At 60.4% G+C, this 21,812-nt stretch overlaps 3 protein-coding genes across 6 annotated transcripts in view; all 3 read right to left on the bottom strand.

The window, feature by feature from the left end:
• Nucleotides 1–405: 405 nt before the first annotated feature.
• On the bottom strand, nt 406–14,297 carry TMEM82 (transmembrane protein 82). Of its 3 annotated transcripts, XR_013380734.1 has the most exons (7): nt 13,916–14,297; nt 13,722–13,794; nt 13,458–13,632; nt 12,375–12,789; nt 10,732–10,919; nt 1,305–1,420; nt 406–916 (listed from the first exon to the last, which is right to left on the bottom strand). XR_013380734.1 is itself a non-coding variant. In XM_077899512.1 (6 exons), exons 1-6 carry the CDS (start codon nt 14,199–14,201, stop codon nt 1,409–1,411), a joined length of 1,149 nt encoding a protein of 382 aa, XP_077755638.1. In that variant the 5' UTR covers nt 14,202–14,297; the 3' UTR covers nt 406–1,408. The 3 variants fall into 3 exon arrangements, 2 of the variants coding, with proteins under 2 accessions (XP_077755638.1, XP_077755637.1); XM_077899512.1 differs by having other exon boundaries at nt 406–1,420; XM_077899511.1 differs by lacking the exons at nt 406–916; nt 1,305–1,420 and adding an exon at nt 10,089–10,482 and having other exon boundaries at nt 13,916–14,282.
• Nucleotides 14,298–14,515: 218 nt separating this feature from the next.
• On the bottom strand, nt 14,516–19,258 carry SLC25A34 (solute carrier family 25 member 34). The gene is made up of 5 exons (XM_077899515.1): nt 18,092–19,258; nt 17,450–17,515; nt 17,208–17,360; nt 16,751–16,885; nt 14,516–15,961 (listed from the first exon to the last, which is right to left on the bottom strand). The coding sequence occupies exons 1-5, from the start codon at nt 18,509–18,511 to the stop codon at nt 15,779–15,781; spliced, it is 957 nt and encodes a 318-aa protein (XP_077755641.1). The 5' UTR covers nt 18,512–19,258; the 3' UTR covers nt 14,516–15,778.
• A 1,358-nt stretch (nt 19,259–20,616) lies between these two features.
• Nucleotides 20,617–21,812, bottom strand: part of PLEKHM2 (pleckstrin homology and RUN domain containing M2) — a 38,291-nt gene continuing 37,095 nt past the window's right edge. For both annotated transcript variants that reach the window (XM_077899517.1, XM_077899516.1), the window contains one exon: nt 20,617–21,584. In XM_077899517.1, the coding sequence (XP_077755643.1) occupies nt 21,450–21,584 (135 nt within the window). In that variant the 3' untranslated portion in view covers nt 20,617–21,449. The remainder of the gene's footprint in view (nt 21,585–21,812) is intronic.

Here is a 21,812-nt window from a genome sequence, read left to right on the forward strand (position 1 = left end):
GAAGCCCAGGAAGTGCACTGGATGGGATCACACGCCCTTTGTCTGCGAGCTCAGAGCGCCCCTGCTCCCCGCTCCCCTCCTCCTGTCCTGCCAGCCCTGGGCTGGCTCTCTGGCAAGCACGGAGCAAGGGGGCTCAACCTTTTATTAGGGCTGTGGCAGCTGAGACCCCCGGTGGGGTTGGCAGGGAAGGGGTAGGAGAGAGTTTGGGGGAAAGACCCGGGGCAGTGTGGACGTTGGCCACCGTCCAGTCTGAGGGGAGCCTGGCGCCTACCGCCCGGGAAGAGGGCTTCGGGGCAGCAGACGTCGGGCGGGCACCTACTCTGTGATGAAGTTTTGGGATATAGGTGAGGCTTGGTGGGGTGAGGTCTGGAGCCGATGACCAAGAAAGAATTCTTGAGACGTCTCTGGTGCAAAATGGTGGTTTTATTAAAGTACAGGGACAGGCCCCAGGGGCAGGAAGAGCTGCTACCCCAGGGCCCTTGAGGGGTGGTTGATTGGGAGAGGTTTAGGGATAGCATCCTCTCTAAGGAATTTTGGAAGCAAGGTTTCCAGGACCTTGAGGGGGCTGTTGTTGGGGAGAGGTCACTTATTACCGGCTAATAAAACCTGAGTCATGAGACCCTTCAGATGTGTATCACTGGGTCATGTGCTGGGGGATGACCGCCAACATGGATCTTGGGGGGCTTAGAGATAAAGGAAATTTCTAAAGAAATTTTTATATGGTAAAGTAGACTCACAGGATCCTGGGGGTCGGGCTAAGGTTGCCTCTTGCCCTTAGCAAAGTCTGAACCTCAAGGCAGCTGAGTCCCTAGAGGAAGGTCCCTCTGCCTGTTTCAAGGACTTGTCAGTGTGCGGCCCCGGGCTCGAGCTTTGTCCTCAGCTGGCCTCTGTTGCCCCGTCCCTACGTCCCTACGTGCTGAAACGAGTCAAGGAGCCCAAGGGAATCCAGTCAGACACAATCCATCCTTGTCCTCAAGGAACTTACGGGGCAGGAGGGGGGGGGAGAAGCAACATGTAACACAGATTAACAGGACAGTTACTACCAGTGACCATACTACATGGGGACATGTGCCAGGAAGGAGTGTGTGGGTGAGCGTAGGGAAGGCCTCTCCGGGGGGCGGGTTCCCTTCAAGCTGAGATGAGGAGGAGCCAGCCCTGAGAAGAGCAGGGGAGGATGGTCCAGGGACGGGAGGCCGTGGGAATACATGGGCTTGGAGGTCAGCCTTGGGCTTAATTCCCAGCATTCTGGTGCTGGCGGTGACCTCGGACAAGCTCCTTCCCTCTCTGAGGCTCTGTTTCCTCACCTGTAACAGAGGGGAGGGGTGCCGGGCTGGTTCAGTCAGTAGAGCACGCAACTGTTGATCTCAGGGTCATGGGTTCGAGCCCCACTTTGCAGGTAGAGATTACTTCAAAATAAAACCTTTCAAAAAACAAAACAAAAACCCATAGGGGAGCTGGACCAGATACCCTCAAATGGGATCGTGAATGGTTCCCTGTGCAGAGCTGTGGGGACGGAGGCACTAGAAGGCCACCCCAGGGCCGGGCCCATCGTCAGTGCCCACCGATGGCTGTTCTCACGTCACCCTCGCCTGGTCTCCAGAGCTCGCTGTTCACAGTCCACACGCTGGGCAGTGAGAGCCCGGAACAGGGTCAAGGTTTCCGGAGCCACAGCCCCCACCGGCCCAGAGGCCTTGAGGAAGGGAAGCATCTGCCAGGTCAGAACTGTCAGCCCCAGGGTGGGGGATGGGGGGCAGATGTACAGCTGCATGAAGTCACACATCCGGGTCAGGGCAGGGGGTCCACTTCTTGGCCAACAGCCCCAGAAGCCCCCCTGGGCCTCCCGGTCCTGGCTCTGCCCCTATTCCTTCCTGCATCCCCTGCTCTGCCTGCTGGGAGTCAGATCAGTTCAGCACTTACTTCCTGAGCACCTACTGGGTGTGGGGCTGGGCAGGGGGTGTCGGGGTCCAGAGAGTGCCCCCCACCCCCGCCCAAGCAGATATGAGTGAAACCAGCATCTGTGGGTGATTCCAGCTCCGCCACTTGTCAGCCTGTTACCTGGGGCCAATCACTTCTCTGTGGGCCTCGGTTTACTCTTGTAACCTGGGGGTAGCCCAGGTGAAAACCATGGTTTCACTGTGAGGATTTGATGGATGAATGTGGGTAAATATGCCCGGTGCTTGGCAGGTGGTCAGAGATGAGTTCCTTTCCTTTCCCTGGCGGTAGAGGACAGAGGTCCGTGGATATCACAGTGAGAGGAACAAAGTGCTTGGTTCTTCTTTTCTTCTTCTTCTTTTTTTTTTTTTTAAGATTTTATTTATAAATGAGAGACACACACACAGAGAGAGAGGCAGAGACACAGGCAGAGGGAGAAGCAGGCTCCATGCAGGGAGCCCAATGTGGGACTTGATCCCAGGACCCCAGGATCAGGCCCTGGGCTGAAGGTGGCGCTAAACTGCTGAGCCACCTGGGCCGCCCTAAAGTGCTTGGTTCTACCTGAGAATCCAAGGGACATCCTGGTTCCAGTCAGCCAGCATCACTTTCCCGGATTCTGGTAACAGCATCCAATTTCTGTTTGAGGAACCCCACTCCCCAGTCTCAGTGCCTGGCTGGAACCATTTAGAAAGAGGCACCGTTTTTCCAGGCTGCCAGGATGCAAGCTTGGCACCATTTTTACAAGCACTTGGACCAACATAGAGGGCAGGGGAACAGAGATGAGAAAGAGGAGAGGTAACTGATCTCATCGCTTGAGCTGCTGGATCCAGCCATGCCTGAAGTCTTCCCTCTGGAGTTAATGCATTCTCTTTTTTCTTGTCTTCAACAGGTTAAAATGGTGTTTCTGTTGCTTAAAGCAGAGTCATGGTGAGACTGGTGAGACCCCATGGGCCTGGATCATCTCCTCCTCCTGGCAAACTCGGCATCCCTGTCCCCACTTTTGAGAAGCCTGTCCTGATTCCTCCAGGCAGGCTTAGAGGTCATGTCCATCCCGTGGTTACATCCCAAGGCTGCTCAGTTGCACCACTACGCTTTCCCCATGAGACTGGGAGCAAGGCCGTGTCCCCTCACTCTCTGGGTCTCCAGCACGCAGCTTAGCGCATCATATGGACGCAGTAATTCCTACCAAATGCACCAGTGGGGGGGGGGGGGGGATTAAGTAGCTGCATATGCAAATCATGTGAGAGGGAGTGATGGGCAGTGAGCTGTAAAGGGCTTGGGCTTTGGAGTCAGACCTGCTCGAATTTGGATGTGAAATGCAGATGTGCTCAGCTTTCTTTCTTTCTCAAGATTTTACTTATTCATGAGAGACACAGAGAGGGAGAGAGAGGCAGAGACACAGGCAGAGGGAGAAGCAGGCTCCATGCAGGGAGCCCAACGACGTGGGACGTGGGACTCCATCCTGGGACCCCAGGATCACGCCCTGGGCTGAAGGCGGCGCTAAACCGCTGAGCCACCCCCCCCACCCCCCCCACCCCCGCCCTGTGCTCAGCTGTCTATCCGGGATTAGTCAGGGGGCCTGATGGGGGAGGCCGGGGCCCTTCACTCCCCTCCTCCTCTAGGTGGTTCAGCATCGGCCTGAACTGGTGCCGCCTCCCATCCCCGGCCTCGGCCTTGGACGTGGGCTCCCACCCTTCACCTCAGAGGGTGCGGCTGAGGCCGAGTTCGCATGGAGGGGTGGGGGGCCTGAGCCTCAGTGGGCCTCTGGGTGCCCTCCCGCCCGCCCTGTGCCGTCCGCAGACAGGGTGACTTGCTCGGGGTCACAAGGCTAGCACATGAGCTCCATTTAAACTCAGGCGGCCTGATCCAGGCAAACGTACCGACGGGCAGGTGTGTAGGGAGACGGTGGAAACCCAAGGGGGCAAACAAGACAAAACAAAATGAAAACCAAGGGGGCGGAACGCCGGGGGGCTCAGTGGTTGAGCATCTGCCTTCAGCTCAGGGCGTGATCCTGCCTGGGATCGAGTCCCACATCGGGCTCCCCGTGGGGAGCCTGCTCCTCCCTCTGCCTGGGTCTCTGCCTCTCTCTGTGTCTCTTCTGAATAAATCAATAAAATCTTTAAAAAAATAAAAAAAGAAATGAAAGGGAAAAAAATCCACAAATAACAAGGGGGATGTGGTGCCTGGGTGGCTCAGTCGCGGAGAAGCATCTGCCTCTGGCTCAGGTCATGATCCCAGGGTCCTAAGATCGAGTCCCATATCCAGCCCCCTGCTCAGTGGCAAGTCTGCTTCTCCCTCTCCCTCCGCCCTCTCGCTCTCTCGTTCGTGTGAACGAGAATAATAAAATAAATAAATAAAATCTTTTTTTTAAAGGTTTTATTTATTTATTCATAAGAGACAGAGAGAGAGGCAGAGACATAGGCAGAAGGAGAAGCAGGCTTCCTGTGGGGAGCCAAATGTGGGACGGATCCTAGAACTCTGGGATCACTCCCTGAGCTTCGGCTCTTTTTAAAAAATCTTTTAAAAAAGAATAAGGGGCACCTGGGTGGCTCGGTAGTTGAGCATCTGCCTTCCACTCTGGTCGTGATCCTGGAGTCCCGTGATCGAGTCCCACATCGGGCTCCCCGAAGGGAGCCTGCTTCTCCCTCTGCCTGTGTCTCTGCCTCTCTCTCTGTGTCTCTCATGAATAAATAAAATCTTTAAAAATAAAATAAAATAAAATGAAAATCAACAGGGAGCAGACTGGACCACATTATAGCCACATAAATTCCCCTCCTCTCAGACCCCAAGCCTCTGTCCCTGGGGCCACACAGGGCCTAGCCTCCCAGACCTGGCTGTGACAACATTGTCTGGGTCTTAATCCCCTCCTGGTACGGGTGGAGGGTGGGGGGGCCCCCCTGAGGGAGCTGACACTGTCTGGGCTGGTTGGTTCCCACGGTTTGCCTGCACTTAGCCAATCAGCACGGGCTCTGGAGTGAGGGGTGGGCATGGAGGGGGCTTGAGGCTCAGCGGGCTGGGAAGGCCCCTCCCTGACCCCGGCCTTGCAGGTCAGAGCCCTTTCTTGGGCAGAGAGGGGGAAATCCTGGTGTTGGTCCGGTCCCTGAGGTCCCTGAGACTGCCCTAAGCCCTCGGCCACTTGCCAAGGCTGAGCCCTGGTTCAAACACCTCACTGATCCCATTCCTCCCACTTGAGCCCCCATCTCCGCCAGGGGGCCCCTACCCTTGGCTTCATCTGTCTCAGCACCCCCCATCCCTGAGACCCCCTTCTGACCCCCCAGCTGGCCTCCCCACTCCTCTCTTAGCCAAGGTGGGTTTACTGTGAGTGTGTAGGCCTCTTACTCATAGGGGCACCCGTGAGGGTTGCTGGGGGGCAGCCGGGTCACACCCGGGAAGCATTCTCCATTAAATGCTCCTGGCACCCTGCCCAAGGAGACGTCAGAAGAAGGAACCCAAGTCTCGAGGCCTCCAGCAATTTATTATGCTTTTCTGTATCGCTGGATCACTATTCACTTTATTTATTTATTTTTTTTAAGATCTTATTTATTTGTTTGACAGAGAGAGAGAGCACAAGCAGGGGGAGCGGCAGGCAGAGGGAGAGGGCGACGCAGGCTCCCCGCTGAGCAGGGAGCCTGACGCGGGGCTCCATCCCAGGACCCCGGGATCATGACCTGAGCCAAAGGCAGACGCTGAGCGACTGAGCCCCCAGCCGCCCCACTACTGCTCACTTTGGTACAAATCGTGTATTGTTTCTCCTCTAAAGGGGCCCCTAAGATTGGACCGGCCCTGCTCTTACTCCTTGACCACGCATCTCCACTCTGATGGCCAGACCGTCTGGCGAGAGCAGGGCCCCCACGGAGCCCCTCCTGGCCCCAGACCGCATCACACGCCTCGTAACCCCAGGCCTTGCCTTCCCGTCGACGCTGACCGGCCCTGCGGGAGGCGGCCCTGCTCTGCCCCACGTGCTTCCCACCTCGTTCACCCGGTTCTTCCAGCCAAAAAGCTAATCCAGAGTCCCGGATTCTTCTCGTTCTCTCAAACCCACATCTAATTGGTCAGGAAGCCCTAGGAACTCTTCACGATGCATCCATATCCACGCGTCCAATCCAGTCCAGCCACTTGGGGCTACTTCCTTGGCTACCATCTTGGTCCAAGCCCTGGGTTATTATTCCCAAGTCCTCATCATCTCATGGGGCTAATTCCAAACGCTTCCAAGCTGGTTTTCTGTTTCTGCACTGTCTGTTCCACAAGCAGCAAGAAGAATCCTTTGAAAGCAGAAGTCACATTGTGCCGCTCCCTTGTGCACACTCCGCTGGCTGCCGTCCTGACCCTCACCGGGGCCCTGGGCGATCTGGTCCCTGCCCACCTCCACAACCTCATTCCTTTTTTTTTTTTTTTTTAAGATTTTATTTATTTATTCATGAGAGACACAGAGAGAGACAGAGACACAGGCAGAGGGAGAAGCAGGCTCCCTGCGGGGACCCTGATGCGGGACTCGATCCCAGGACCCCGGGATCACACCCTGGGCTGAAGGCAGACGCTCAACTGCTGAGCCCCCCAGGCGTCCTGCAAACCTCATTCCTGCCACTCCATCCTCTCTGATGCTCCGGCCACGCTGCATTTCCTGCTGTTTCTACAATATTCTCAGCTTGTGGCCTCCTCAGGGCCTTTGCCCGTGCTGTTCCCTCAGCCGGGGTATTCTTCCCTCAGCTTCGTGCTTGGCTTGTTCCCTCAGTCCATTCAGAGAAGGCCTCCGTGGAAGGCAGCTTCAAAGGTGGCCTCCAAGGCTCCTCACCTTCCGCCGTGTCTTGTGTAAGGCCCTCCTCTCAAGGGTGGGCCGAGGCTCGGAGACCTGCTTCTAACCCATAGAACGCAGCAAGAGCAACGGGTGCTGCGTTTGACACGCGGCTACAAGAGGCCTGTGGCTTCCGTCCTGCTGTCCTCTCTCTTCCTCTCTCCCTCACTGGCTGGCTCTGAGGGAGGCCGGCTGCCACGTCAGCTGTCCGTGGAGAGGCGCACGTGGCGAGGAGACCCCACTGCCAACAGGCAGAGACGACCCGAGGCTCTGGGTCCCAGTAGCCCACAAGGCACTGAATCCCGCCGACCACCATGTGAGTGAGCTCGGAGGCGGATCCTACCCCAGCCAAGCCTTAGGATGACACCAGAGCCGTGGCCGGCGCCTTGTCTGTGTCTGTGAGGAGAACCCGAGCCAGAGGACCCTTCCAGGCTGTGGGACCCGACCCACGGAAAAAGCCAGTGGGGACGCCTGCGACGTTCAGTCGGTTGAGCATCTGACTCTTGATTTCGGTTCAGGTGAATGATCTCAGGGTCATGAGATCAAGCCCGTGTTGGGCTCCAGATGGATGTGGAGTCTGCTCGAGATTCTCTCTCTCCTGGGACGCCCAGGTGGCTCAGGGATTGAGCGTCGGCCTTCGGCTCAGGGCGTGACCCCGGAGTCCCGGGATCGAGTCCCACATCGGGCTCCCTGCGTGGAGCCCGCTTCTCCCTCTGCCTATGTCTCTGCCTCTCTCTCTCTCCCCTCTCTCATGGATAAATAAAATCTTAAAAAAAAATTCTCCCTCTCTGCCACCCTCCCTGCCCCCAACCTTTCCCCCACCTCCACTTAAGATGCGCTTGAGACGATGAAGGTCTGTCGTTTAAGCTGCGAGCTTTGGGGGCCACCTGTTACGTGGCTGTGGCTGACACACACACTCTCCCCAGCCCACTCGCCCCAACCTCCTGCCACTCTGGCCTCTCACCCAGCTCTATGTTTCTTTGCAGGACACTTGCTGCTTGTGCATCTTTTCCAGCCCAGAGCCCAGCCCCACGCAGATGATCAGTAGGTACGTGTGAACGAGCAGATAGGGGAAGGTATGCAGATGCCCGAAGGGACCATCCCATAGCTCAGAAGAGCCGGAAGTAGGGGGCTCAGGAGGGAGGAGGCTGCCCTGGAGGTTACCATCCCCTCTTAGCCGAGACTAGGGGCCCTGGTGTCCCGCCTCTTCACAAGGATGCTGGTCCAGGCCCAGGATTCGGGTTCTCACGGTCTCTGCGGAACAACAAGTCCTGACTTCATACCCCCTTCCAGACCATACCTCCTGGATTTCCTCTGCTCTTTGGACTTCAGGCCTGTTTTTCTTTGTTTGGTGTGGAGGTTTGCTAAACGCCTCACTTAGAGTGATCTAATTTTCAGACCCTTGTCAGACTTCTCACAAAAATAACTTAATAGATAGGAAGAGAATCCTATTCCAACTCACATGGCCCCAATTTTTGTTTGGAAACAGTCCTTCTGTCCGTAAAAAGGAAAGGACCGCCAAATCCAACCCCCTCCCAGCCCTGTCCCCACCGGGTCCCAGGCTGTGCTGGGGGCCAGGGGGCCCGGGAACCTTCCAGCAAAAACATCAGGCCCGAGTCAGAACCCGGTGCCCAGTCTGGGTCTGGTAAGGGCTGGCTGTGTGCCCAATCACTGAGCCATTTCCTCCCAGACTCGGGCAAGTTTCCTGCCCAGAGGGAGCTGAGCGCATTCCCAGGCGGAGGGGGGCTGGATTGGGGGAGGGGGCAGCCACAGGCATTTCCCCCACCTCAGCTACTTTGGAGCTGAGGGGCCCTCCTGGGGGTAGAGTCCGGAGAGCAAGCCCGGAGAGGCTGGGCTCCAGCTGTCAGTTGGGTGGCCCTTTGTGGAGGAATGAGCTGGAACCAGCCTGTCCCTGTGTGCCAGGTGTGCCCCAGGGTGGGGAGCAGAGAATCCCACACCAGACTGTCTGGAAGCAGTAGCTTTTGGGTGACCACGGTGGCCTTTGCTAAGAAGCAAGGCTCACTGGAACCTGGAATCCTCCAAGGGCCTTCTTGCCTCCCTTCCCCCTGGTGCATCCTCTGCCACTGCCGAACAACCTGACCCTGGCAACCCCCTGGAAGCCCCTAGCCGGGAGTCTTCTTTGCCTGTGGGGCCCCTCCTCGGAAAGGGCTCTCAATCCCTATGGGCTGGGTGCCCGGGCCAGGAAAACATGGCTGTGATGGAGCCTCTCATAAGGTGGCTGGAACCACATTCCAGAACCTTCCAGGAATGGACTCATCTTGTTTTATGTGCACCTCTGCTGGCTTCCCTGGCCCCAGTGCTTAACAAGAAGAGGGTAGCAGGAAGCATGCAAAGCACTTGAGCTCTGGGGTTCAGGCCACCTGGATTCAAATCTTGACTTTGCCACTAACTAGCTCTGTGACCTTGAGCAAGTTCTATAACCTCTCTGGGCTTTTCTTTCTTTCTTTCTTTCTTTCTTTCTTTCTTTCTTTCTTTCTTTCTTTCTTCTTTCTTCTTTCTTTCTTTTTCTTCTTCTTCTTCTTCTTCTTCTTCTTCTTCTTCTTTCTTTCTTTCTTTTTCTTTTTCTTCCTTCCTTCCTTCTTTCTTTCTCTCCCCCTTTCCTTTCCTTTCCTTTCCTTTCCTTTCCTTTCCTTTCCTTTCCTTTCCTTTCCTTTCCTTTCCTTTCCTTTCCTTTCCTTTCCTTTCCTTTTCTTCTTTTTTTAAAGATTTCTAATTTATTTATTCATGAGAAACCCAGGGAGGGAGGCAGAGACACAGAGAGAGGGAGAAGCAGTTTCCCTGTGGGGAGCTCGATGTGGGACTCGATCCCAGGACCCCGGGGTCATGCCCTGAGCTGAAGGCAGACGTTCACCCACTGAGCCCCCCAGGGCCCCTGAGCTTGTTTCTGAATTTGTAAAAAGGGATAACAGTATCTGTGTCTTGGGCTGATGTCAGAACAAAATGAGCTCATAAAAGTGCTTGGTACGTGGTCAGCACCCTACACGTGGCAATATTCCTTTGGACTGGCTCAGAGAGTGGCAGCGACCCACCTAAGGGCACACAGCAAGTAGGCAGAGCTGGTACCCAGCCTCTTCCCAGATGCCCTGTGGCCTCCCGGAGGAGCAAGGCTGAGGTGGCAAGGACCCCCACGGTCTTAGCCTAGGATGGGACAGGACACAGACACCGTCCACCCACAACTGAGTGGCTGCTCTATAGACCATGAGTCCACGCCGCCGCATCCCTGTCGCTTCCTCAGCCACCTCAATACGGACCTACACCCCAGGGGACCCTGCCCCAGCCAGAAGGGCTGTGTGGCCCCAGGACGGCCTCTTTCCCTCTGTGTGTTCATGATTCTAAGCGCAGGTTGAAAAAAATCATCTTTATTACTGTTTGTGGAGGGGGCGGTGAAGGGGGGCCATTCGGAGGACGCAATAGTCTCCCAGGGAAGGTGGGTCTGAGGGGGCTGAGAAACATAGGGCTTCACCCAGCGGCCTCCAAATGCCCCCCCTTTAGAGGGCCAGCCCCAAACCCTTCCCTCCCTCCACAGAGCCCCCAGGTGGGGGCCAGCCTGCCCCCCTGCTTCGGGGCAGTGTCCTGGGGTCCAGGCCTCTGGATGAGCCCGGGTGGGCCTGAGACAGACTCTGAGTCTTTGCTACGGCAGGTCAGGAGGGGGCTGTCCCCCGGGGCTGGGCACGTGCTGAGGGCCGGGACTGGGGCTGCCTTGGAGCTGACACAGAAGGCCTCTGGGATGGAGAATCCTGAGGGAAGGATGGAGGACACCTCTCAGTCCCCTCATCCTCTGCTGGGGACTTCAGGCCTCCGGTTACCCAGACCCCTCCTCCCATGCAGGACCTCTGAGGGTCCAAGGTTAATGCCAGGAGGGAGAGGGGATTTCAGCTCCTTCTGCCCCCACCCCTGCTCTTCTTAAACTCGGGCCTGTCGAGGCTCCTCGGGTGGCCTGGAGCCAGGGCTCAGTGTTTGGGGGACGTGCGGGGTGGAGCGCCCACCTGTATCTGGCAGAGGTCCAGCAGAGTGTGGATGCTGGCCAGGCACCAGAGCTCGCCCAGCAGGGACAGGAGGATTCCCAGGAGGTCCAGCCAGCTGCCCACGGTCAGCAGCAGCACGAAGAGGCCACCCATGCGCACCAGCAAAGTCTGGACCTGGCCCTGCAGGCCAGGCTGCTGCCTCTGCTCCTCTGGGGGGTGGGGTGCTTGTCACCACCTGCCTGCCATCATGCCTGGGGCCCCGGCCTGAGGTCCAGCTGGGTCAGGGCCTCGGGGGCCTGGGCCGCCCAGCCCCCCCCCCTCCCCTCCCCTTGCACCGCCCCCTCCATCTCCACTCTCTGAGCACCTGCCTCTCTGGCGGCATCCTCACTCCCAGGCTGCCTGTGCTCTGCCTGCAGTGGGGGCGGGGGGAGCACACCAGCTCCAAGTGGCAGGAGTCTCCCGACTGTGCTCCCACATCCGATCCATCAGGAAACCTTGGAGACTCTCTCCACCAAGTAGATCCCCACCTGAGCCCATGTCCCCACTCCCTGCCCAGTCCCAGCTCCTGGCTTCTGTTCTTGACCTTGTGGGTCACGAGTCTATTCCATGTCTACTCAGCAGCTGGTGACCTTTTAAACACATCAACGAGATGAAATCGTTCCTTTGCTTACATTCTTCCCAGGACTTTCCACTGCATTCGGAGTAAACTCCATAAACTCCTCACCTCGCCTGTGAGGTCCTGCCTGATGTGAACCATGCCCGCTCTCCAACCTCACCCCACCTCTGACTTGCTCCCGTTCCTTATTAACCCCCAGCCACCCAGGTTTTCTTGTTGTTCATCAAGCATGCCGAGCTCACTTCCACCTCAGGGCCTTGGCACCTGCTGCTCTCTGCCTGACCGCCCTTCCCTTTCCTGCCACTTCTACGCCATCTGCTCCCTGCAGCCAGGTGGCTCTTCCTACACCCCACATATGACCAGGTCACCCTACCCTGCTGAAAACCCTGCTGTGGCTTCTCATCCGACGGCCAGACTGGCTGATGAGGGCTCTCCATCAGGCCCCGTGAAGCTGGCCAGCCTCATCCCACACTCAACTTTTTTTCAGTTGTTTGATGGCGCCATGCCTTCTCTCACCTCTGGTCTCCGGCATGTAGGGTTCCCTCTGCCAGGATCTCTTTTCCCCACAGAGACACACACCTCTCCCCGGGGGGGGTCCTACTTATCCTTCAAAACCCAGTTCAAGGGGCAGCCCAGGTGGCTCAGCGGTTTAGCGCCGCCATCAGCCCAGGGCGTGATCCTGGAGACCTGGGATCGAGTCCCACGTCGGGCTCCCTGCATGGAGCCTGCTTCTCCCTCTGCCTGTGTGTCTGCCTCTCTCTCTCTCTCTCTCCTCTCTGTGTATTCTCATGAATGAATGAATGAATAAATCAATCAATCAATCAATCAATCAATCTTAAAAAACAAAAACCCAGTTCAAGCTCTATCTCCTCAGGGCTCCCACTGCACGCTACAGCCCCTCTGAGCTGCCCCGTGTGGCTTCCGTCACTAGACTGGGCCTTCGCTTGTTGGCCTCCCTGGAACCTAGCACCGCGCCAAGCCCGGGTCAGATGGTGGGATGCCAGCGCCAGGTGGGCCAGCTGCTGCCCGGCGCCCCCGCGGCCCTTACCCTGCATGTAGATGACCAGCAGGGCATAGCAGATGACCAGCGGCGTCCAGAAGCGCACGGCGTCCGAGGTGGTGGGGAAGTCCTGGTTGATGAGGGCCACGGCCGCCAGGTCACCCACAGCGAAGGCCACGGCCAGGGCGCGGGTCAGCAGCGGAGGTAGGCGGTGGGCGCCCGCCAGCAGACCCAGGCAGACCCCGCAGTAGTTCTGGCTGCTGTGCAGCTCGTAGAGCTGGTCCACGTGGCGGCAGAGGCGCCGGGCGCCCGAGCTAAGCAGTGCGGCCAGCCAGAGGCCCAGCAGCAGGTTTAGGGTGCGGTGGGGGGCGCCCTCCTGCAGGAAGCTCAGGCCGCAGCTCAGCGCACAGCCCAGCGAGTACTGGCACAGCAGGTACAGCTGCAGCCTCTCCCTCTCGGAGCCCTGGGCGGGAGGGAGCCCGAGGGGGGTCTCGGTGGTGGGCGCTCAGGCTGCCTCTCGCCCACCGTGGGGACGGGGCGGGGTGGGGGGACACGAGGGAGCCGGGAAGGTACGCAGACCCCTCTGTGGGGGCTGGAGGCGGCCGGAAGCTTGCAGTCATGCTCTAAGGACTGCCGCCTTCGGGTCAAGGCCTGCTGGGACCATCCTCCTGCTTACTTTCCACCCCGATGGTTACTTGGGCCCTGAGCCCTTGCTGAGAGTTGGTGGCTCAGAGCCTTCCCGCCCTGGGTTCAAAGCCTGACTCTACTTCTTGCCCGTTGTCCCGGGACAAGCCGCCCACCGTCCCTGAGCCTTAGTCTCCCCATCTGTGGAGATCACAGCAGAGCTTCACCCCCTAGGGCTGTGAGGATGCTCGAGGTGACGCCCCCACAGTGTCTGGCACAGCGCGGCCCGTGGGAGGCCGGATAGCCAGGAGCCGCCACCGCTGTCTTCTCGGCCGGGGGCTGCGGGCCCCCCAACCCCAGGAGGCAGCGTGCACTCTGCAGGCTCCGGCTTACGGGGGGGTGGCCAGGAGACGGGGTGTTCCAGCTGGGCCCCGCTTCCTGTGCTCCGGGGTGCAAACTAGGGCCCCGGCCGCGCAGCGGCTCACCCGCCCGCTCGGGGCCTCTTACCTTGTGCAGGGAGAGCAGCGTGGACACAGCCCGGAGGGAGAACTCGAGCACCACGAGGGCGGCCACCCGGGCCCCCAGGACCGTCAGGATCAGGGCCAGGCCGGCCAGGTGCACCGCGTCCAGCAAAGCCCACCGGGCCCGCAGCCGCTGCCTCTCCAGCCGCCGCCGGGGGTTGCTGTGGGGCACAGGGGCGTGGGCGGGGGCAGGCCCACCCGCGGCCGGGAAGCTCTGTGGGGCCCGAGGGCGGGGTGGGCAGACGCTCACCTGGCACAGCTCACGAAGAAGTAGACCCTCAGGAGGCTGTTGAGGACCGAGACTCCGCAGGCCCCGATGAGGCCTGAGGGGCAGGGGGGCGGCGAGGGGGCCGGGTTAGGGGTGCCGGGGGGCCCACGGCCGAGGGGGGCCCTGCCCAGAGCTGCCTGGCGGGTGGGGCGGGAGGGGCGGGAGGCGGCGCTCACCCTGCAGGACGGGGTCGAGGAGGCCGGAGCCCCACTGCGGGGAGGAGAGGCCGGGGAGCCAGGAGGGGAGGGAGGGCAGGGAGAACATGGCCATGGCGCGGATCAGCCCCAGCCTGCGGCGCCCGCCCGGAGGCCGCTGGGGGCAAAGGTGTCCGCGTGGGAGGGGAGGGGCGAGGCGGGTCAGAAGTCCAGCGGGGAGGGGAGGCGGGGGCCGGGCCTTCCGGGCCTCAGTGTTCTGGGGGCTCCACATTTGGGCAGCATGAGGGGGGCCTCTGTCCCTGCTCATAGGGGTGCCCTCCGGAAGCCCCCGCCGCAGCCCTGCAGCTGGGCTCTGGCCCGCAGCCTGAGGTCTGGAGGCGGCCCCTCTCCGCCGCCCGCCCGCGCCCGCGGTGGGACCCAGCTGGGCCTCCTCCCCCTCCCCCAGCTGCGGCCTTACCGTCCTCCTCTGTCCGCCAGGTGGCAGCTGCCGGGTGTGGCACCGGCCCAGGTCCCTGCGGTCCTCACCCCCCCCCAGGGACCGAGGAGAGAGCGCCCAGCGGCCCAGCGCAGCGGTTCCGGGGTGAGGGAGCCTGACGCTGCCCACAGAAGGGAGTCACGAAGTGAACAAAATAGAAAACTTTATTGGTTTGGAGTGTGTGCAGGGGCGCCCCTTGGAACAGCGGTGGGCGGGCTGCTGACCCCGGGCCCGCCCCATCCCCTCCAGGGACTCGGTGTCCCGAAGCCCAAGGTCGGCGGCCTGGGCCTCACAACATGCTCCCTGGGGGGAGTGTGGCTGCAGCTGGGGGAAAGGACCCGGGTTGAGGACACCGGGCTCTGCCACTGACCGTAGGCGGGTCGCTTCCCGGCCCCGGGCCTCAGCCTCCTCATCTGAAGAATGGGCACAGCAAGGGCTCCTTTCAGAACTGGCCTGAGGATCTGTGCAAGTGCCCGCAGCGCCGGGCGTCTAGGGGGCCCGCAGGAGCAGCTGATATTACAGGCCGAATGATGTCCCCCAACCTACCCCCCCACCCCGCCCGCATTCGGATGTTCTAACCCCCAGGGTGTGACTGTACTTGGAGGTGAGGTCTCAGAAGAGGTGATTAGGTTAAGATGAGGATATTAGGGTGGGTGCTAACCCAACGTGACTGCTGTCCTATTAGGACATGGACGGGCACAGCAGGAAGACCCCGTGAGGACCCAGGGAGAAGAGGACAGGAGAAGCCAACCCCGCTGACCCCTTGACCTTGGACTTGCGGCCTCTAGGCTGTGAGACAGCGGCTGTTGTGTGAGCCTCCTGGTCTGGGGCGCTTCTCATGGCAGCCCGAGCTCGCTAGCACAGATGTGACACGATGGCCTCCCGGTGCATCCTAGGGCCTCCCCACCTGTTCGGTGACCCTCGGGGGCGCTCTGGCCCCCACGGTCCTGGCTCTTGCCAGGGGCACCAGTCCGGCCTGGGCAGAGCTAAGTTCCAGTCCTGGTTCTGCCACTTCCAAGCAGTGTGGCTTTGGTCAAAGTGCTTCACTTTGCTGAGCCTCAGGTAGAAGAGGATTTCACGGTCTCAGAGGACTAAGCAAGCTGATGCATGTGGGTGACCCACTCGTGGTGGTGGCCATGCCCTGGAGCAGTTATTATGATAATGGGTAAGGCTCTGGGATAAGCTAGCCCAGTACAGACAAGGAAGAGAACTTGCTGGAGAACAGAGTGGCTGGTGAGCCAGAGCAGATGCCCCGGCCCTGGGTGGGCCATGGGTCTGGGTTGACCAGAGCTGTCCACACTGGCCTTGGACCCGTGGCCTGCTCTGAGACGGCCATTCCCAGCTGGCGTGGGCCGTGGCTTCCTGCCAGGCTCCGGGCTGTGTCAGGACAGGGACATGAGGGATGCGGCCTAGGTGCCCTGGTGCTGGCCCCGCGCAGCCAGTTTCCGGAGCTCGTCCCAGAAGAGCATGCTGAGGATGGTGTGGGGGCCCAGGCGCAAGTAGGCCGGGCCCAGACCCTTGTAGAGCGCCAGGGGGCCCTCCTGCCGCCAGATCTTCACCAGGCAGTCGGCAAGGCCACTGTACAGCTGGCCCTGGGGACAGACACAGGGTGGAGGTCACCACAGGGGTCACAGCTGGGGGTGTCTGTGTGCAGGGGCTTCTGTGGCACATCAGCAGAGACACTCTCCCCAAGCTGAGCAAATTACAGAAAGGTGGCCCTTTAGGCTGTGAAATTTAAGAAGGGACTTCCTCCTCCAGGCCGCGCGGCCCCATGCCCGGGGTGGGGCGCCGAGCTTGGCTAGTGGCACACGGGTGGGTTTCGTCCCTGACTCAGCCTTTGGAGGGCGCCTTTGTGTTGAGCCCAACCTGCCCTGGTGTACACGATGGCCTGTGTGTCTGCGAGGCCGTGGGGTCAGGCCTGGACTCCCATTCAGGCTCCTGCGCTTATCAGCCAGGTGACCTCAGGCACGGCACCGGGTCTCTCTGACGTCACTTCAGTTTCCTCATCAGGAAAATGAAGGTGGTTGTGAGGAGAGAAAGAAATCCAGCTGGGAAAATGCTTATTAGCCCATGTGTGGGACACAGGTGCCCAGCAAACAAGCCAGGTCAGTGTGTTTGCACGTGTGTCACATGTCCGTGTGTCTCTGGCTGTGTGTGCGTGTGTGTGCACATGCATGCAGGGAGGTGCCCTCCAGCTCCCCATGCCACCCCCCACCCCTGCCGTACCTTCCTCTGCTCGCTCTGCCCCTGCCCTGGGGGTGCCCTCCAGCTCCCCACACTCCCACCCCTCCCACTGCACCCCCCCTGCTCGCTCTGCCTCTGCCCGGGGGTGCCCTCCAGCTCCCCATGCCCCCACCTCCCACTGCACCCCCCCTGCTCACCCTGCCGGTTCCGTCCACGGGCTGATTGTAGAGCCGTGTGCTGACCACGTCGAAGGGGGTCATGACTGCAGCCACAGCGACGCTGCTGATCATGCCTCCAGCCAAGGCTACCAGCCAGCTGTCTTCCGGGAGCCACTGTGGGGATGGTGCAGGCTCTGACCCCTGTAGCCGTCCTCCCTGCACCCTCCCAGCACTTGGGGCCCCGGAGAGCTGGGGAAAGGGAGCAGGCCAGGCGCCTCCGGCCATTTGCCCACCCCAGCTCCTTCGCAGTGTTAGGGCTCACTGCTGGCCCCACACACCGGCTGGGCACGAGGGCAGAGCCAGGGTCTTCGGCTTTTTTCAGGGGCCCTGGCTGTCACCTCCCCCTGGGCTTCCCTAGGTGGGGGTCCAGCTGGGGAGATGCCGGGGCGTGACAAGGGCCCAGACAGGGAGAAAGCAGGCAGATGGTCCTCCTCACCTGTTGCTCCTGCACCCAGGCCTTGGCAGAGGCAAAGGTGGCCAGCTGGGCGGCTGAGCCGACCATGACTCTGGGCACAGCTCCCCCCACGCCCCGCCACAGCCCTGCCAGGCCCTGCTGCCGCCAGATGGTCTCCAAGGCACCCAGAACACTCTGTGGGGAGAAGGCACTGGGTCACCAGGCAGCCCCTGCCCCCTTGGGGCCCATCCAGCCCAAGGAGCTCTGTGGGCCCCGGTTCCTACCTGGTGATGATGTTGGTGGCCCACGGCCATCGCGGCCACGGTCTGGGCCTGCAGCTGCGTTTTGATCTGTGAGACCAGATGTGACAGGGGGACTGGATGAGCTGTGCCTCGACATCCAGACCCCCACGAGCCCACACCCACAGCTTAGGGAGCGTGTGGAATAGGGCTGTGGTGAGGCTCGGGGTCTGCGTCTCCGTGTAACCTGGGTCAAGTCACCAAACCTTCTCCCAGCCCGTCTGCTCCGCTCGACAAGCTGTTCTCTGGACTAAGTGGGATAAGGACTATTCAGCATCCAGCATGCAGCCTCGGACGCGGGGGCCTCGCTTATTCTTAACCTGCTCGGCCACACGGGGAGACAAGTGACCACGCTGGGTTTGAGCCAGCACGAGTCCCGCCACCCTCTGCGCCTCCCGTGGCTCAGGCCCGAGCGGGGCAGGGACCCAGGAGAACGAGCATCCAGGCAAGATTCTGGTGCTTTGGGCCAAGGGGCAGATTCCAACTCCAGAGCAGGGCTGTCCCGGGAGCGGCCCCGTCCAGCCTGGCCCACTCCACCCGGTACCAGGGCTGGTCTGGAAGGCTCCAGAGCCGCCGGCTGAAGGAGCTGGGTCACGGGGCGGTGGAGGATGGAGACAAGGCACTCACCAAGTAAGCAGGGCTCCCCACGAAGGCTCCCAGTGCCCCAGCCACGGCGCCCGCGACCACGGTGCCACCAGGCCACTGGGTGAGGCCAGCCTGGCATGCCAGGCTGTAGCAGTAGAAGCGGACGCCGTTCATGAGGCCCTGGTAGAGGAGGCCGGCGGCCAGCCCCTTCTGCAGGCCACACAGCCCATCGGCGCGGACCACAGCCACCACCGAGGTCACAAAGCCCCTGTAGGGCCGTGGGTAGGTGCCGTGGGCCTGCAGCTCCCCCTGCAGCTGCAGCCTCGTCTTCACCACCTCTAGGGGGTTGGTGAAGACGCAGGCCAGGCAACAGGCCGAGGCGCCCAGCACCAGGTCCACAGCTGGGGTGACCGTCTCCCTGGCCTCTCTTCCCGAGGCCGGCTGTGCCTGGGTCAGGGACATGGGCACAGTCCTGGGGTGGTGGCGCTCAGGCTGCCTGCACCCCTGCACAGTCACAGGGGCTGGGGATCTAGGGGGCCTGGGGCCATGTCTGGAGGGCGGAGGTCCCAGGCGGATCGTCCGGTGGCCCCGGGTCTGTCTCGGGAGTCCCCCAGCTCTGCTGAGCCACTAGGGCTGGCGGAGCCTGGGACACGCCCCTGCTGGCTCAGACCAACCCCAGCTGTCCGGGTTGTCCACACCTCCCAGCAGGGCTGTGCCTGGATCCTGGGATCTGGGGAAAAGGTCACCTGGAGCAGGAGGGAGATTGGGGGCAGGGAGAAGGTGCCAATCAGCTGAGACACCTCCTGCTGTGGTGCCTTCCAGACCTCCCTCTGGCCCTGGGGCAAAGGGCTGGTGGCCCTGCCCCACCTCTGTTTGGGCGGGTCCTGCTGCAGCTCAGCGCCCAGGCCACGCAGGAACTGCCCACAACCACCCCGCACCGTCCCCGTGGCTCCCCGTGGCCGGCCTCCGTCTTCCAGTCTGGCTCCCACGCCTATGGTCCCGCTGTCAGGAAGAGCAGAGGTGGCAAAGGGCTTCTCGACCCTGTGGAGCTGATTCTGAATGTGACCCTGGGCGAGTCACTTCCTCTCTCTTAGCTTCAGTCTATTTGTAACATAAGGATTTTAATACCTACTTCGAGGTGTTTTGGAGGATTAGGGATGTGGGCAGAGCGTGCCTAGCACAAGGCTTCACCCCCTAAAAGGTGGCCCACAGCCCCTGCCCCCCACCCCCACGTCTGGCTCCTTTCTTTTTTTTTTTTTTTTTTTTTTTTAAGGAAAGAATATTTAATTCAGTTATGACCAAAGTTTAAAATTGTAACGTTTCAGTAGGAAGTAGCAAAAATTTGCAATAGAAAGGCTCTTTGTTGGTATTTCTTTAAAAACTGAAGTCTTATACTGTGTCTTCCAGTTTGACTCCCATCCACAGTTTGCAGATTGGTCGAGAGAGACCAGAAGTGGACCCTTACTCAATGTGAAGTCACTAGATCATTGGCTAATACTCTATCCTACGAGAAATTATGGAGCGGCTTCATCCTTAGTACAGAGTCTACAGAAAGTCACACCCACCATGGGCATAGCTATGAGAGAGGCAAAAATGTAAGTAGAGCTGAAATTAAGATCTATAACAACCGATCTTCAAATCGGAGGTAAAGTGGAGTCAGACGATATTAAATTATAGGAATTGGTCACTGTGTTAAAACCATGGAGGTTTGTAAACAAAGTCTAATCTATTCCAATTAACTGTAAAATTGGCTCCTTTCTCCCAGACCTGCCTCCCAAGTCTTCAGGGCCCCTGGGCCATGTGTCTCAAGGAGTGGCCTGTGGCTTTGGTCACTCGCCCCATGAGGACCTGCCCCTCCTCCTGGTGGGGGCCCCTTCTGGGCTGTTCCTGGAGGAGAGGCCGGGGTATGGGAGTGGCCCTTTGCCAGAAGGGTCCAGGCTGCTCAGGCTGGGGGCCAGCACCACCCTGCCCACCTTGGCCTCTGTCCCCAGGGCATCTCTCCCCTGCCATGCACACCCTGGGTCATTCCCGCTCCAGTGAGAACCCGGCAGAACCACCCTGCCGGGAACCCCAACTCTACAGCTTCCACACCCACCCTCCCAGGTGTGAGGGCCTGGCGGTGGCAGTGCGGAGTGCCAGAGGGCCTCCCAGCGACCCCCTCCCCAACCTGGGCCTGGTAAGCTCTGCACCCTCCGGCGGGCCCCCAGGGCAGCAGTTCAACAAGAGGTCTGGGGACAGCGTGGACTCTCTTGGGTTTCTCCCAAATGCCCGGCACCCACCCCGAGAGCTGGCGAGGCTGGCCGCGGACACTTGCCCTGGGACTAGAGGGGTAGCTTCCCCTCACTGGCCACGGCAGGAGGTAGGAAGGAGAGCAAAGGTCAGGTCAGGCCAAGGAAGCCTCATGGCCTGAGCTCCAGAGAGCGGCACGGGGGCAGTGGATGACTGGGCCTCCCATGGCGGCAGAGCAGCAGCTGGAAGAAAATCATGGCATGAATGGCCGAGGGGCTTTAGAGGGGGGCCAGGCATCCCCCACCTCCGTGCTGGTCACAAAGGGCCAGTGACAAGTCTTGGCAATATAACATGTCTATTTTATTTTAAAAAACAAAACCCAGACCATCTGACCCCTTCCCCCAGAGGGCCCGGCTCCAGCCAAGCAAGGGGGTGGTCAGGAGGCACGCACGGGGACCCCGGGCCGCTGGGCTCTGCTCCTCTCCAAGCCCTCCCTTCTCTCCCAGCAGGAGCGGCCTGACTCCTGGGTCCTCCTGGGTCCTCCTGGCACTGCGGTTTGGGGAGAGGCAGGAGCCGTGGACATGCAGGGCCTCTGGGCAGCCAGGGAGGGGCCGCCTGGCCCTGAACCCCCCCAGCTGTAGGCCCTGGCCAGGCAGGCGGCAGTGTGCCTGGGGATAGTTAGTGAGGAGGGGACATGCACTGACAGCCTAGTGTCCGGCTTCCCTGCGCAGCCAGCTGAGTGTTCCAGCGTGAACAAGGTGGCCGGGCCTCGGCCCAGACCGCTGACCCAGGAGAGGAAGAGGGACTCCTGCCCCCCGGTCCTTCTGCTCCCCTCAGAGTGGATGTTACTCTCGCTGCCATCCCGAAGAGATGCACATGCATCTGTATATGCCGTGCGTATGCAGAGCCCATAGGGCTCAGACCCTCTGCCCCAGCGCTCTCCAGTCACCACTGGCCGGGCGGGACGCCCAAGAGTGTGGAGCACCCATCCTGCATCCCTGGAAGGAGAGGGACCCTGTCTCAAGCCCCGGTTGGTGGTTCTGTCCCCCAGGGCGGGAGCAGGCTATGGAACAGGGGTGGAAGCCTGGCCCCGAGCGGCACGATGACAGAGCATGACGGCGGGTGCTGCTCGGCCTGCGTTTCTTGGCCACGGACGCCAGCCAGCGCCGCCTCAGCACCAGGGGTCCCGGGAGGCCCTGCCGCGGCAGAGGCTGTCGCTCCGCTGCCAGGCGCTGTGGATGAGGCTCAGGGCGTCCTCGAACTTCTTGTTGGAGGTTTCCTGGATGGGCTTGTGGGGCAGGTCCACCTGGGGGGGCACAGAAGGGGTCCGTGAGGGCTGCCGTGGGGACCCCGGAGGCCCTCCGCACCAGGAACCAAGGGCAGGACCGGCGTTTCCTAGGTTCTACTATCAGCTGTGGCCTCAGATGCCCTGGTGGGGGGAGGGGGAGTCTTGCTTTTTTTTGTTTTTTTCAAGATTTTATTTATGTGAGGGAGAGAAAGCAGGAGAGCACACGCAGGGGGAAGGGCAGAGGGA

The sequence above is a fragment of the Canis aureus genome, chromosome 5 (genome assembly GCF_053574225.1).
Source record: "Canis aureus isolate CA01 chromosome 5, VMU_Caureus_v.1.0, whole genome shotgun sequence".
NCBI classification, from domain to species: domain Eukaryota; kingdom Metazoa; phylum Chordata; class Mammalia; order Carnivora; family Canidae; genus Canis; species Canis aureus.

Excerpts from the sequence above, each read along its gene's own strand:
- TMEM82 (XM_077899511.1), bottom strand. The coding sequence starts at position 14,201 with ATGAGCAGGGACAGAGGCCCCCCTCATGCTGCCCAAATGTGGAGCCCC. Across the intron at positions 13,795-13,915 it reads CCTCGACCCCGTCCTGCAGG|GCCTCATCGGGGCCTGCGGA; the intron begins GTGAGCGCCGCC and ends CCTGCCCCTCAG. Across the intron at positions 10,920-12,374 it reads GCTGGTCATCTACATGCAGG|AGGAGCAGAGGCAGCAGCCT; the intron begins GTAAGGGCCGCG and ends CCCACCCCCCAG.
- SLC25A34 (XM_077899515.1), bottom strand. The coding sequence starts at position 18,511 with ATGTCCCTGACCCAGGCACAGCCGGCCTCGGGAAGAGAGGCCAGGGAG. Across the intron at positions 17,516-18,091 it reads TGGGGAGCCCTGCTTACTTG|ATCAAAACGCAGCTGCAGGC; the intron begins GTGAGTGCCTTG and ends CTGGTCTCACAG. Across the intron at positions 15,962-16,750 it reads CCGTGGACGGAACCGGCAGG|GGCCAGCTGTACAGTGGCCT; the intron begins GTGAGCAGGGGG and ends GTCTGTCCCCAG.